The 15,074-nt window shown below is 50.7% G+C and overlaps 1 protein-coding gene across 7 annotated transcripts in view; it reads left to right on the top strand.

Annotated features, from left to right (window-relative positions):
• The window catches only part of map4k5 (mitogen-activated protein kinase kinase kinase kinase 5), a 43,850-nt gene extending 28,776 nt beyond the window's left edge, over positions 1 to 15,074 (top strand). For 2 of the 7 annotated variants that reach the window (XM_084481740.1, XM_084481744.1), the window contains 10 exons: positions 1,043 to 1,157; positions 2,030 to 2,088; positions 3,374 to 3,477; positions 5,379 to 5,568; positions 5,700 to 5,768; positions 6,378 to 6,470; positions 6,696 to 6,766; positions 8,452 to 8,463; positions 9,305 to 9,375; positions 13,849 to 15,074. In XM_084481740.1, the coding sequence (XP_084337866.1) occupies positions 1,043 to 1,157; positions 2,030 to 2,088; positions 3,374 to 3,477; positions 5,379 to 5,568; positions 5,700 to 5,768; positions 6,378 to 6,470; positions 6,696 to 6,766; positions 8,452 to 8,463; positions 9,305 to 9,375; positions 13,849 to 13,936 (872 nt within the window). In that variant the 3' untranslated portion in view covers positions 13,937 to 15,074. Of the gene's footprint in view, positions 1 to 1,042; positions 1,158 to 2,029; positions 2,089 to 3,373; positions 3,478 to 5,378; positions 5,569 to 5,699; positions 5,769 to 6,377; positions 6,471 to 6,695; positions 6,767 to 8,280; positions 8,464 to 9,304; positions 9,376 to 13,848 lie in introns of all 7 variants that reach the window. The other 5 variants (XM_084481742.1, XM_084481739.1, XM_084481738.1 and 2 more) reach the window with 5 other exon arrangements.

The raw sequence follows: 15,074 nt of genomic DNA, 5'->3' as shown, positions 1-15,074 counted from the left end.
ATCTGTATATAGAATGCAGAAAATGTATCTCTACAGAATATATTTGTACACAGCAGTATTGGGTGTAGTGTGTATTTGGGACAGCAGTGGCAGTCACACCCTATCCGTTAGTAACATGTTGCATCTTAGCAGGCTTTGCTGTTGGTGGACAACAAAAGAAAGGATGAAACAGTATTATGGTCTGTCCTCTGGGCAGCTTCAGAGTATGGGGTTACCAGGGGGGGGTTCAAGGATTTATATTTTTAACTTTATACTCTTCGCTATTCACTTATCAGCACTGTTCCCCCCAGTTCTCTTATCCTCTCCTCTGTTTCCTCCTCTCCCCCTGGACTTTGTCCTCCTCTGGTCCTGCTCTGCTGACCCTCTACTAACTGGCTTCATCAGAAGGTAACCCACACGCTTCAACATCCATCGCTGCAAACCCCCGTTTCTGGTAGCCTCTGGTCACAGCTAACACACCCCGCTGCTAGTCATCTAGTTATCTAGTTATCAAGGGACAGGTTAGTGTAGTGGTTAGGGGGGTTGGACTCCTCTCAATAGAACATTGTTTCTAATGGTACAGTATAGCTCAAGGTGTGCCCATGTGTCTTAGATGCTGGGTGATTTAACAGGTGTTTAACAATGGCCTAACATTGCGAAATCCAACCAACAACAGCACCATCTGTGGGTGAACACTGAGTAGTGCAATTGCTCTTTCTATACCTGCAATCAACACAGCTTAGTACTCCTGTTAAGCTTTAGTTTGTCATTATATTAATCAGTGTCACATAAAAGTTTAGAGATAGCTTTAGGTTGGACATGGTAAAGGGTAGTTGGCGTTACGTTAGACATGGTAAAGGGTAGTTAGCGTTAGGTTAAACATGATAAACGATGGTTAGCTTTAGGTTAGACATGGTAAAGGCTAGTTAACTTTAGGTAAGACACGGTTAAGTATAGTATAAGTAAAGTATAAGTATAAAAAAGGTGTGGGCATCAAAGGACACCTGAACTCTGACCTGGATGCCAGCTTGACGCGGTCTCTCCCCCCCTCTCCCTCCTCCAGGGAAAACCTTCCAGCTGTACTCCCACAACCTCATCGGCCTGTTCGAGCAGCTCAAGAAGCCCGGCCTGGCCGCTCAGTTCCAGACCCACCGCTTCCCCGACCGCATCCTGCCCAGGTGGGACACAACCCCTGCTGGTTCCCCCTGGTCCAGACCCCCTGAGCCAGCACCTCCTCCTGAGCCAGGACCCCCTGGTCGCAACCATAATCATGCCTTAGACCAGGGGGTGGTGGGGGTGGGGGTAGCTGATGGTGGGGATAGCTGATGGAGGTGGATGCTGGTGGTGGTGGATGCTGGTGGTAGTGTAGTCGGATGGTTAGCTTCTGGGTTCAGACCTGATGTCCACAGTCTACCTGGAGGACTCCCTGAGCAGCAGGCCCCTAACCCGTCTCTAAAACCAAAACCGCCAACGTAAAGCGCTACGGATTTCCATATCCACTCAACGGCAGTCCAGTGAACAGTTAATATACCGGGGTGCAAACGGCATCTTAAAAAACGTGTAACACTGAGAGAGTGGTTATATAACAGGCTTTCGCGTTGTGACAAAGGGATGTTCTGAGGGGAGGCTGCGATACAGTGGGAACCCAGCGAGCGTGTATTCACTGCTGGACTGACTTCAGCAGACCGTCGGGAGAAAACGCTTTATTGTTGAGCGCTACATGCTCAGCCTGTTAAGTTAGGAAATTAGATCCAGAAGGGCCGTCCACACAGGCCCACCTGTCACCACAACACACACACACAGACACATGCACACAGACACACACAGACACAAAGACATGCACAAGCACTCACACAGACACACACAAAAACACACAGACACACACACACACAGCCACAGACACGCACACAGACACAAACACACATGAACGGACACACACACAGATGCATGCACACAGACTTACGCAGACACACACACACACACGCACACTGACCCACTTCCTCCCTCCCCATTGGACTGTATTCACAGGTCAACTGTTTTCCCTCCACAGGAGATTTGCCTTGACGACCAAGATCCCGGACACAAAGGGTTGTCACAAGTGCTGCATCGGTGAGCTCTCTGTTTGTCTCTCTCTGTCTCTCTGTGGGTTTCCCTCTCTCTCCGTCTGTCTCCCTCGCTGTGTCTCTCTCCCTGTGTCTCTGTCTCTCTCCTTGTGTCTGTCTGTCTCTCCTTGTGTTTGTTTCTCTCTCTCTCTCCCTGTGTCTCTCTTTGGCTCCCCTGGACCCCATTGTTAGTCAGCACAGTGTCAGTGCTCAGTGGTCTACTCTGAGTCTGGGTCAACAGCACGTGGTCTGCTCTCTTAGTGAGCCTAAGTCCCAGCTAAGCTAAACCAACTCTGGCACTGGATACCGCTCCTCTCCCTCAGACCTTGGACGTCTTCCTCTTTTCTGCAACAATGCCAAGGAGACCGGGTTGGGCGTGACGGGAAAATCAATACTCCTGGGGCGTGTTTCATAGATTCTGGTAGTTGAATACACATGGTTTGCGGCAGTATTACATGTCAAGATCACGCGGTCTCAAAATAATTTCACCCAAAGCCTTTTGCAATACATCATACTAAAGACTCTCAATACATCACCATATATTTAATCGCGTGCCTTGTATCGTGATGCAAATCTTATTGCCAGATACTTGCCTACAACCCCTAAAACTAGGTGACTTGCTTCAAATATCTACTACTACTACTACCACTACTACTGCTAATACTAGTACTACTACTACCACTACTAGTACTGTTGTTGTTATTCTGCTCCTGGCACTGGAGCGTTAGCAACCGTAGCTTCCCATAGCATCTCATTGCTAAGTGATGGGAAGTGAATGGAGTTCAATTAGCCTGCTGTATGACTGGAGCTAACATGGTGCTAAAGTGAGGCTCTGAGAGGTCCTTCACTTTCCAGAAGTGTTTGTATGACTTCTTTCTCTCAGGGGAGACTCCTATTGCTCTATAGTTATAGTTTGAAATATTGATATTTTTGTGATAAGAGGGGCCAAACTGCTGTAGTCAATGAACTAACAGGTCTGATATTAGTGAAGCACACGAGGAGAATGTCATTTTAGCCTTTTGACCTTTAACCCCACTTGTAAACAACTGTGGTGTTGACGCGCTCGTTTGACGCTCTGAGGACAAATGGTAAGAGCCAACTCACTTTCTGATTCTCCTTGGGAACAGCCATTCTGGGATGAGCAGTCATTTTCCATTGGAGTTCCCCATAGTGTGCGGAGGTCTTTAAACTGTGTTGAAACCGTGTTGATGACTGCTTAACCAGGATCTCCTTCTCCTGCCCTCAATGTACCTCCTCACAGTATGTGTGTGTGTGTGTGTCTGTGTGCGCAGTGAGGAACCCCTACACCGGCCACAAGTATCTGTGTGGAGCGCTGCAGTCCGGGATCGTCTTGCTGCAGTGGTACGAGCCCATGCAGAGGTTCATGCTGATCAGGGTCAGTAGGTCAAAGGTCAACACTCCTCATTTACATTTAGCGTTACGACGGTTCATACACACATTCACTCACCGACGGCGGTGTCAACCACGCAAGGCGACAGGGTGTTCAGGGGGCACCTCGAGCTAGGAGGAGCCGGGGAGCGAACTAGCAACCTTCCAGTTACAATTCAACGTCTCTACCTCCTGAGCTAGGCCGAACCCACTCCTCCGCTGACCCGTACCTTCAGGTACATCCTGGTGCTGATCACCGGTTTCACGCAGGGGTCCAGAGAGACGGACCAAACCAGGGAGTTTTTGAACTGTGAGAGCATGTTCCGTTAAGAACCCTGATCAGCCATGTGGGCTGATGGGCATTGGCCTACGTCTGGTGAACTTAAAGCCTGAATCTGTGATTTGAACCTGCTTTAAGGGCGCACTCACACTAGGTCATCTGTACCGTGCCCGAGTATGTTTGCCGCCTAAAGTCTAGATAATTTGGCTAGTGTGAGCACACCATCCGTACTTGAGTACGGTACAGGGCAACTTTGCCTAGTATGAGTGCGCCCTAAGACACAAAGCACTCACTGGCTGAGGTGATGGGGGGGCCATTCAAGGACCTAAATCCTATTGGTTCAGTGGCACAGAACGTCCCGTCCACGGTAGCCTTTACGATGAGGCTTTTGCCGACGGTAACGCACACCCGAGCCTTCCACGACATGGGACTAGGCTTTAGTATGCTGGCGTCTCATTGGTCCCATTTATTGTGCTCTGTCATTTAATAAATCCTTTCCATATGGAACGGGGCGGTTTCCCCTCCAACGTGGCTGATCGTCTGCCACTAGAGGGATAGATCCTGATTCCTGACTCTGGCTCTGCACATTTTATTTTTCCATTTTCAGTTGAATTTAATTTCAGTGGAATGTTAATAAGAACAGCGACTCCAGGAAAACTCCTCTCCTCATTTTCCCCCACTACTACATAAATCATATTTCCGATCCTAATAATCATGAAGGATTTTCCCCACTGCGGGTCCTTAATACCACAGCACCACTAAATCAAGCGGAGAACCAACAACCTTCTGTCGCAGGGGATTCCGAAACGCCGATGTCTTTCCAATGTTCCGAGGGTCGCGGTCGGTCTCTCGGTGTAAACAACGTTTCACATCGTTAACGTTGTCGGTAAACGTTGTACATTCTGTTAGTTTCGTGTCGTGGTTTTACGCTGTGCCCGGCTTGTCCTCTTGGCTTGGTCACGCTTGAGCAGTATGGTTTTGAATCTTAACGGGTTCAACCTGGATAAATAAAAGCTCAATAAATAAACATACCCAGTGCACTTTACTTAATTATCTCATACTTCCTGGGGTGCAAGCCAGCTGACTAATGTGCTAACGTGTTTGTTTGGTCAGTTTGTTTGGTGTTTGTTTTGGTGTTTGTTTTGGTTTGTTTGGTTTCATTGTTAAGCCCTCAGGAGGTGAACTTAACATCTGATCCTGTGTATTAATGAAATACTGCTGACATGCTTGTCTTGTCGTGTAGCAGACAGATGTTAAACAAATTTTCCTCTGAACATATTCATAGTCATGGTTATTGTGAATCTACGAGCCACTTTCCGTCTGTACTCTGAAATATCTTATTTGGGTTGCCTGGCAACCGTACATGCCATACATGTGCGGTTGCACATGTATGGCATGTACGGTGTATGGCATGTATGGCATGTATGGTGTGTCACACGTTGTACATGTGACACACCGTAAGTTGTATTTTGTCACCAGGCGACGAGCTAGGTAACAAAGGTAGCGCTTCCTGAACCGGAATTAACCCTGCCACCCCTTTCGCTGTCTCACCACCCCACTCCACCCCAAACACCCCACCTCACCCCACCCCATGCCCCGACCCACTCCTTCACCTTTCCCCCACACAGCACTTTGACTTCCCGCTGCCCAGCCCCCTGAAGGTGTTTGAGATGCTGGTGGTCCCGGAGCAGGAGTACCCCATGGTGTGCGTGGCCGTCAGCCAGGGCAGTGACCCGGGCCAGGTGGTCCGCTTCGAGACCATCAACCTCAACTCCTGCTCCTCCTGGTTCACGGAGATGGGGGGGGCCAGCAGCCAGCGTGAGAGAGACACACACACACACACACACACATTTTAATAGAAGAAAACGGAAGTAAAGCAACATTATATTTAGTCAGGGGCTGGATTGGGATCAGTCCTCCTGACTTCCTGTTCCTCTGTCCTCTCACAGCCAATCAGCAGGTGGATGCCATCCATGTGACCCAGCTGGAGCGAGACACGGTGCTGGTGTGTTTGGACAGTAAGTACCGTCTGAACCCGCGGGGTACACTCTCCGACCACACGGGTGCTCTTACCACACAAAAACAGGGAAACCAGGCAAACGTCGATCCCGAATGACTTCTCCCACGCCAACGTTCAGGGTTCAAACTTAGATTATTTCCCCAACGATTTGGGGAAATGATCAAATTGCGCTTATTTCGACCAATATTACGATTGCGATCTAGTATGCGATTTTTTTTCTTTTTCAAGTTCCTTATGTTCTGTATTATTCACTAAACAAGCAATAAAAAATTCTATAGTATGACCAACACAACATTGGAAGCAGTCAACATATAAACTGCATTATCCTTTAGGACAGGACTGTGTTGAGATGAATTGATATTGTAACATCTTTATTTAACTATTGAATTGTAAAAGAAAAATAAATACGATTCTTACTGATCTCCAGTCAGTCACAGTAACAAATAAAAAATAAAAAAATAAGTCAATTTATATTATACTCTACCCGCTTCCATGAGCGGGGAATGGATGAGATGACTGTAACTCAAATACACTGCGCGTCTCGTGTGATCAAAGCCATGTTATAAATGACATGAAATGTTAATGGTATGTTGGGTTCACTTCTCAGAAAACCTGAAGATTGTCAACCTCCAGGGCAGACTCAAGTCCAACAAGAAGCTGGCGTCTGAGCTCAGCTTTGAGTTCTGCATCGGATCCGTTGGTAAGTGTTTTCACACACCAAGCCCCAGCCAGCACATGAACTGTGACCCCTTAACTTTATATAGAGACGAGAAACTAGTTTATCTTTAAAGCATAATATCTGTTGATAAATTGTGAAATGTGTTGAAAAACGATTACGCTTTCGACGTCAAACATCTTAAGCCGATGGTCAATAGGTTTGACCGATGTTTGATTGCTTTTGTCTGACATCTGCATCCTGTCACAGTGTGCCTTCAGGACAGTGTCCTGGCCTTCTGGAAGCACGGCATGCAGGGCAAAAGCTTCAAGTCCAATGAGGTAGGTTCCTCTAACTACCTCACTCCACGCAGGACACTCGATCGATCATCACTTCAGCAAACTAGGTGCGGTAGCGAAACGGGAATTAACTGAACAAACTCCAAACTCCTCCAGCCTGGAGAGCAGACGGCTGCTAGTCGCCCTCCTCAAAGGTGTCTTGACCTCAACTGTCACTCCCCTCACGGTCTGCTTTTTCCGCTGCCACTCCAAACAACACAAAACAACAAGCCAGACCACCGTCCCCTATTCAGACGTCTCCATGGGGACCATGTTCGTTAGGGTGGAGACCAAATCAACCACCGCGTTCTGAGCTCTGTTCAAACCCCTCCACCGCCCCTGAGGATCAATATTGACAACGCTGCGGCGTTGACGGGTATTGTGTTGGCGGCTCCAGGGGCCACTCCCCCTGGATGCCACCGGCCACGCCCCCCCCTGGAGGCCACTGGCCACGCCCCCTGGAGACCACCGGCCACACCCCCTGGAGACTATCGGGCGCAGCCTCGTGGAGACCCCCGAGCGAGGTCTCCTGTCACCTCTCTGTAGTCCGCCATGTTTGTTGTACACGCCGTTTAGCACCCGGCCCCCATGTCAACATGGACTCTGAGTGGCGGCTGTTTACACGCACGGCCGCCGGAGCCCCCCAGGGTGCCCGTGGGGGGGGGGGGGGGGGGAGGGGGGGGTGTATGGTGGTATCCAGACAAAGTTTCCTTTGTGCGGGCCACGGGGTAATGAACTGGCCTTCCCTGGGGTGGTGGTGTTCACCTGATCCTGAGGTGCAGTTCCTCGCTCTATAGACGCCCGCGGGGGTGGGGGTAGGGGGCTGCTAATGAAAGCAGATCCGCCCTCGTTGTGGGCGGGTGTCGTGGTATCTTGTGATCTGGTGGTAGACCAGTTCAGGTGATACTAAAGGGGCCGCTGGCCGGCCCAGCGTGACGGATACCCTGATGGGGGTGGGCAGGCAGGGGGGGGGGGGCGGGTGTTTTGAAATGTCACTGGTCATGCAAAATTCATGATCAATCATAAACAGAGTCACGCATCACAGAAGGGTACTCCGCTAAATAATTCACCGCCTCGTTATGAGCCTTTTGAAAAAGCGAAGGCATTGAAGGGCATGGGGGGTGGTGGTGGAGGTGGGGGTGGGCAGATCAAAAGGCTTGTTGATCCGTGTACGACCGGCCAGGTGAGCCAGTGAACACCCCAAGTCTTGTTCGGATCGGGGCTTAAACAGATCATATCTCCTGGGACAAGGACCAACACCCTGCAGTGAGGTGTCCCGCCCTCACCTGTATGTCTCACTGGTCTCTCTCCTGTCTTGTCTCTCACCTGTCCTGTCTCACCTGGTGAGACAGGACAGGTGAGAGAGTCTGTCTGTTGATACCTGCCGTACTCACCTCTATCTCACCCTGTGTGCCTCCCTCACCTGTCTACCTGTCTGAACCGCTCTCTACGGACACCCGTCGTTCTCCCTTACTGAAAGGCTCCCGTCTGTTGACACCCGTCTATCTCACCTGCAGTACTCACCTGTAATCTCACCTGTATGCCTGCCTCACCTGTCTGAACACACCTGCCTGACTGACCCTAATTTTGACACCTGCCTGTGTCTGATGTGTCCCGCCTGTCTTCTCTCTTATCTGTCAACACCCGCCTGCCTCACCTGTCCATCTCACCTGCCTGCGGACACCCAGGCTGCTGCTCAGGTGCGTGTGTCTGTGTGCATGTGTGTGTGTGTGTGTGTGTGTGTGTATGTGTGTGTGTGTGCGCGGTTGTATTCCCTAGCCAACCCCTTCCCTTGAGCCCTGCGGCCCTCATGTGTGTCCTGTTTTGCACATCCTGTGTGAGCATGACGCACGCTCTTACCTCAACTCAGCAGGAAATCCCTAGTCGGACATAAAGCGCCATGACTAACAGTATACTACAAATGCTTAAACTACAAGTGTGGAGGCAAAATGTGTGTTTTCTCTCCGGGCGGTGTTTTTTCCGTTCTCCTGGCGGCGACTGGGAGGTGTTGAGGTGTATTTACCAGCAGAGCCCTGTGCTGGGGGACTGCTCGGCCCCCAGTGGGCCGGTCACGTCCTCACGGCGCTGCGAGCAGCGGTAAACACCAGCGCCGCCAGGCTAGCCCCGTGTCTGGGGAATACCGCCATGTCATGGTTTCATCATCTGTACGCCTCACTTCCTGTCAGGGCGCAGCACCACACAGTGTGTGTGTTGTGTGATATACTCTGTATGTCTGGGGCGATGGGTACATGTCTTGCTGAAGACGTGAGTTTTAAGACATTTGTTTACACGCTTAAGGCACTGTCGTTGTAAAAGTACTTTGTTCCTCAGAGTAGGTAACATTTTCCATGCTGTCTTCTTGATATTATGTAATTAACCCTGCTCTTCTCTCTCCTCCCCTTCTCTCTGATCTCACCCCTTCCTCTCTCCTCCTCCCGCCCCTCTTCCTTCCCCTCCTCCTCCTCCCCTCTTCCCTCCTCTGACCCCCTCTCCTCCATCTCCTCTTCTTCCACCCTGTCTCCTCCTCTTCCTCCTCCCCAGGTCACCCAGGAGATCTCTGATCCAAGCCGTGTCTTCAGACTTCTCGGTTCTGACAGGTCAGAGAAGAAGACGTGCGTATGAGTGTGTGTGTGTCGACGAGGTCCGACGTTCTCGGAACCAAATAGAAATGATGGCGTACGCATCAATGTGTGAGGGCCTGGGTGAACACACAACGTGTAGTTCGCCTTACGGCCTGTAGGTGGCTCAATGTATAGACTAAAGGGCTCTTTATGGTCCCACGTTCACTCAACGCAAGGACCATGCAGACACTTCAACGTAGTCGTGAACGTTTATGGTTCTGCGTCAGGTTTACGTGTCGCTATGCATGGCCGTGGTAAAGAGAGAACAAATAGTTGGTCTTTGTCTATGCTATTACTTTACAATTGGTCTACCACTAGAAGTTTTGATTATGGTATGGATTCTCGCAACTTGAAAGCTGAATACGACTCAAACAATGTGCAACAAAAACAGAAGATGGGCTGCTAGTTGGTCGTCGTTGTCCATTCTGGTCATTACATTCGAAGTCTATGATGACCGAATACAAAACGTCTCCACTTTTTACAGATTGCTAGCGAGTAAAAAAAAGGTTACGGCTATGAAGGCAAAAGTTACATGGTTTGCCTTTTGATTTTTTGCATACAAAGCATATTGCCGGAAATGATGTAGTTAGCGGACCAATCACAGCCCTTGCGGCTGCGTCGCCTCGACGCAAGGTTACAATTTTTGGGAGGCGCAAGTCAGGCCCTTGCGGTGGACGCAAGGAGGGTCCACAAGGACGTAACGGGTCCGTAACCCCCTTGCGTTGCGTCAACGTGGAACCATAAAGTGCCCTTAACGTGTAATTCACATTACAGCCTATAGGTGGCTCGCTCTAGTTAGGTAAATAAAGACACTGGCACCGTTCAAATACGATGGGGGGGAAAAATGGGATTTCACTCTCGTAGTACAATTTACTTATTTTGAGAGGTCCCGTTGTATTTAACTCAAAAGATATTGAGGAACGATTATTAATGCCTTTTGGCCGTAGCCCTCAATGTGAAAATTCTGGATTGTTTCCACCGCTGGTTCCGAACTCTCAAGCGATCTCCACAGCCGGTGCAAACACACCACTTTGGAGTGTGTGTGTGTGTGTGTGTGTGTGTGTGTGTGTGTGTGTGTGTGTGTGTGTGTGTGTGTGTGTGTGTGTGTGTGTGTGTGTGTGTGTGTGTGTGTACACTGCGTGGCGGGGCCCTGCCGGCGCTCTCACCAGGTGGTGACCTGTCAGAAGGAGCCTGTAGTGCGAAGCCTCCCTCTGGCTCTGAGGGGCTTCAGCTGCCTGGATACCAGGAAACACCACACACCAACGCACGGATACACACTAACACACACACAGGGGTGCATGGACACACACGGACGGATGGACACGCACACAGAGAGTGAAACGGTCGCTCTCTCTCTCTCTCTCTCTCTCTCTCTCTCTCTCTGTCTCTGTCTCTCTCTCTCGCTCTGTCTCTGTGTGTGTGCGCGCGTGCCTGCTCTTTCCAGCTCCCCTACTACTTCCCTGCTGTGTCTTGTTATCTCTTGCTTTATTGGCATGGAAAATACACTTATTTCATTGCCATAGCAAGGTGATGGTTGGGAGTGAGTTAATCATCGCTCTCACTCTCTTGCTGTGTCTTGTTATCTCCTTATATTTCTAACTTTCTGCCTTCTCGTCTCTTTCTATCTACCGTCGCTGGTCTCTCCATCTGCCTAGCTCTCTCTCTGCTTTATCTCCCTCTCCAGCTCTCTACCTTTCTTTCTCTTTTCTTCTCATTAGCTTTTTTCATTTGCTAACTTTCTACCTTGCTTTTTACCTTGCTGGTCTCTCTCTCTTGCTCTCACTGTGTCTCTCTGTCTCTGTCTCTCTCTCTCTCTCTCTCTCTGTCTCTGCCTCTCTCGGTGTCTCTCTCTCTCTCTCTCTCTGTGCCTCTGTGTCTCTCTTCTCTCTCTAAGACACATTGTCCAATCTCCTCACCGTTTCACACTTGATCCGCCCAACGTTGGAGTCAGCCGTTAAGCTTTGGCCTTTCATTTGTTTCCGTGGAAACGGCCCCATAAATTGAAGTGAATTACAGACTCTGCTTATCCCGAACTCCCGGCACACACACACACACACACACGCGCGCGGGCGCACACAGCCCACCAATCACACCACAGTGAATCTGGAGCTCCACGCGGTCCCTAGGTCGGTCTACCCAGTGAAGGAGTCTTGTCCCGTGTGTTCTTTATTCAGGGTCCTGGTCGTGTCCCGGTCTCACCTCCGGGTTCCCACTGTCCTCCAGTTCACTCTCCCTTTATCTCCCCCCCCCCTCCCACCACCACCACCACTCTCTCTTTTGGACCTGGGCTCCATTGTAGCAAGACACAGGATGTCTTGGGTTCCCGCAGGCGGTTGTCGAGCACTTAGTTCACCGTATCTGATCCCAGGGGCGGTGGTTCTGCTTGTTGAGCCGAACACGCGGGGCCGCTGGTATCTGATGCGGGGGACGGGGAGGGGAGGGCCGCTGGGGCACCCATTTAAAAACACCCGAGGCGACGTTTTGTCAGCGTTACGGTCAGGATAGACGTCGCTTTGGGCGGCTGAAAGGGGTCCGGGAGGGTAAAGGCCGCACTGCGCCAGCCTCATCGCCGGACGTTTCAAAATGGAGCTTATTTTATGTCTTTGCTGCTTCACAACGAGCAAGAGACGGGCGCTCTCTCTCTGCAGCCGGCGTCTGCAAACAAGTCGGCGTGAAAAGGAGATTTCTCTTCCCGTCACCGGATGGGTCCGACGTTGGCGAGCAGATATGCAGATGACGTCTGGTTTTTCGTTGCACACCGTGATAGCCAAGCAACAGCCAAGCAACACCCTCCCCCCTCACCCCCTCCCCCTCGCCACCAGGGAGAAGATCGGCAGGCGGCCGTCAGAAAGACTATCTGGTTCCATTAAAGACCCAGCATGATGTTGTCCACAAACACACACGTCCAACACACACACACATAAAGGTTTAACACACAAACACTTAACACACACACATGTGAAGAAGGTTTAACACACAACACGCACACACACCTTTAACACTCGCACAAACACGCGCAAAATGTGCAACACACACACACACACACACACACACACACACACACACACACACACACACACACACACACACACACACACATCCCCCCGCAGCATCCAGCGGGGGGCCCCCGAGGGGGTCCTTGGGGCCCCTCGCTGGATGCTGCGGCCCCTGGTGTGGTGGCCGGGGCCCCAGATAGTCTGCTCCGTCTCTACGCCCCGTAGCGTCCTCCTCCCTCGGCTGCCCAGCCACCATGTTTTATTCACCGGCTGCCGGGCACTGCCAGGCTGGTTTGAGTGTCTCTCTGCGCTGCTGTAATTTCATCTGATGGAACGCACGGTATGGCTGCCGCCGCCGCCGCCGCCGCTGCCACCGCGCCCTCACTGCCCAGCTCGTCTGTCACGACCACGGGCGGCCCGCCGGCATCTGGACACACGCGTCCTCCTCCGGTCTTCCTCCTCCTGGAGACCTCCTGGGACACACAGCAGTGGTCCTCGTAAACGCTAGCATCAGACCAACACATGGTCATCCTCCTCTTTGTCCCCGTCTTCATCGTCCTGGAGACCGCTTTTAAAATGATGAGATCTTCTTCTTCTTTTCGTATCTTTGAAGCCGGTTGGTTATACGACAGTTTCCCATTTCTCAACACAGTCCTTTGCATTTTTATTGAACACTGTGAGATCCTTTGAACTGCACTGGTTGGGTAGTAGAGGGCGGACAAGGCAGTGCTGCATTGTATGGTCCTCTTCTCCACATTCACCGGTGGTTCGGCCAGTGTCATAGCCCCATTCCCAGCTTTTGATCACCCTGTTCCTGGTCTCAGGCGGTGGTGCGTCTTCCAAAATGGAGATGGGCCCACACAGCGGTGGCGCTCAGTGCACCGCTGTTTGATCAAACACACTCGTCCTCATAAAACCATGTACCTCGACTGATGACTGTCTGCTCGCTGCTCTAAAGTGAATCACGATGAATCACTCACATCCACTACCAGAACTGTGTGTGTGTGTGTGTGTGTGTGTGTGTGTGTGTGTGTGTGTGTGTGTGTGTGTGTGTGTGTGTGTGTGTGTGTGTGTGTGTGTGTGTGTGTGTGTGTGTGTGTGTGTGTGTGTGTGTGTGACGGCCTCCATGAGAGAAAACTGCTCCCTGATTAGTTGTGACTCAGTGATGATATAACTGTTTTGTAAAATGTCTTGTCATGTTATCTCTGGGTACCATTTTTTTTTTTTTACATGTCATATTATAACTTGACATGTTGACAATGCAGGGTGCATATATATCTGTTCTTAGAAATGTATTTTTTTTTTTACTACCACAGAAATTAACTTGACTTGCTATAAGGAGGTGTGTGGGGTATGTTTTTGGCAGCTTTGCATCTCTGAACTTTGCTGATACAACTCTATGGTGTCTATCTGGCAGGGTTCCATATCTGACCTTTGCTGGTATAACTCTGGTGTCTCCATCTGGCAGGGTGGTGGTGTTGGAGAGCAGACCTACGGACAACCCTACGGCGCTCAGCAACCTCTACATCCTGGCTGGCCACGAGAACAGCTATTAGACCCCCAGTGCCCCCCCCCCCCCCCCCCCAGTGGCCCCTTCCCTCCCTGGTCCGTTCTGGTCCTGATGTTGTACATTTTCTACGTTTTCTTTCCTTTCCGTTGCGCCGAGGGAAACGGCCGGTCTGAGAACAGTTACAGGGAGCGCTTGTTACGAGTCCCGGGACGGCCCTGACGCCGGAGGACGGGGGAGGAGCTTCTCCTCCCAACGGACGCCTTTTTAAAAATGAACTGTATGGATCCATACGTAGCCTTTCACCAGCGACCCCCTCCCTCCGTCTCCCCCACCCCACCCTGCCCCCTCCCGGGCACCGCCCCCGCCCCTCACGGGGGGGGGGTCAGAAGGAACCGGACCCCAACCGACCATGGGATCCATTCTGAATGAACGCTGTGAGCACGCCACGATGCGACTGTTGTCTCCTGGGACCCGATTGGCCCTCGGCAGTCCGGGGCGTCGGCCCCACAGAGAGCAAGTGCCATTTTGCAAACGCACCGCTGTTTGAGTCAACGTTAGCCCAACCTGAGAGTGTTCTGACTTTAGTGTTTCTGTTGTCGTTTTCTTGTCTTTATGTGGGAGAGTTTATTCTGGGGGGGGCGGGGGGGTCTACCAGAGTGTGAAGTCCAGATCCAGGGGGCTCTGGGGGGGAGAGACTAGATTAATCTACAGGTAGCCCCCTCCAATGAGAACCAGCCGGGAGACGGTTCGATGAGATGAGGGGGTATTAAAACCTTTTATTTATTAATCTCAGCGCAGTACAGTATGTTGGATTAACAGGTCAGGGCAGCGCAGCGACGGGGAGTTGGGATTGGTGGGAGGTGCCCAGGAGGGCAGGGATGCCGGTTCGAATCCTTCCTGGTGTCATGTCCCACCCTGCGTTCCCCACTGCTCTCAAATTGTTTTGTAGAAGGTGAATATAATGTAAACTTGCTTCTTTACTTTTACCGGCTCTTTTTATAGATCTTTTACTTCTGTTCATTATTTGCACCATGTAAGCACTTTTGTACATTGTTTTTATTTAAAGATGACAAAATGAGGGACTCTGCGCGTTTTTTTTTTTCGTAACATCTCTGCATTTTCCCTTCGCAAACCTTTTTAACGTACGCAGTTTTTTGTAATAAAAAACGCCATTGTTAACAATA

The sequence above is a fragment of the Micromesistius poutassou genome (genome assembly GCF_964030765.1).
Source record: "Micromesistius poutassou genome assembly, chromosome: 17".
NCBI classification, from domain to species: Eukaryota; Metazoa; Chordata; class Actinopteri; order Gadiformes; family Gadidae; genus Micromesistius; species Micromesistius poutassou.
Note: the sequence above shows the minus strand (reverse complement) of the source record. Positions and strands in the feature narration are given on the sequence as shown.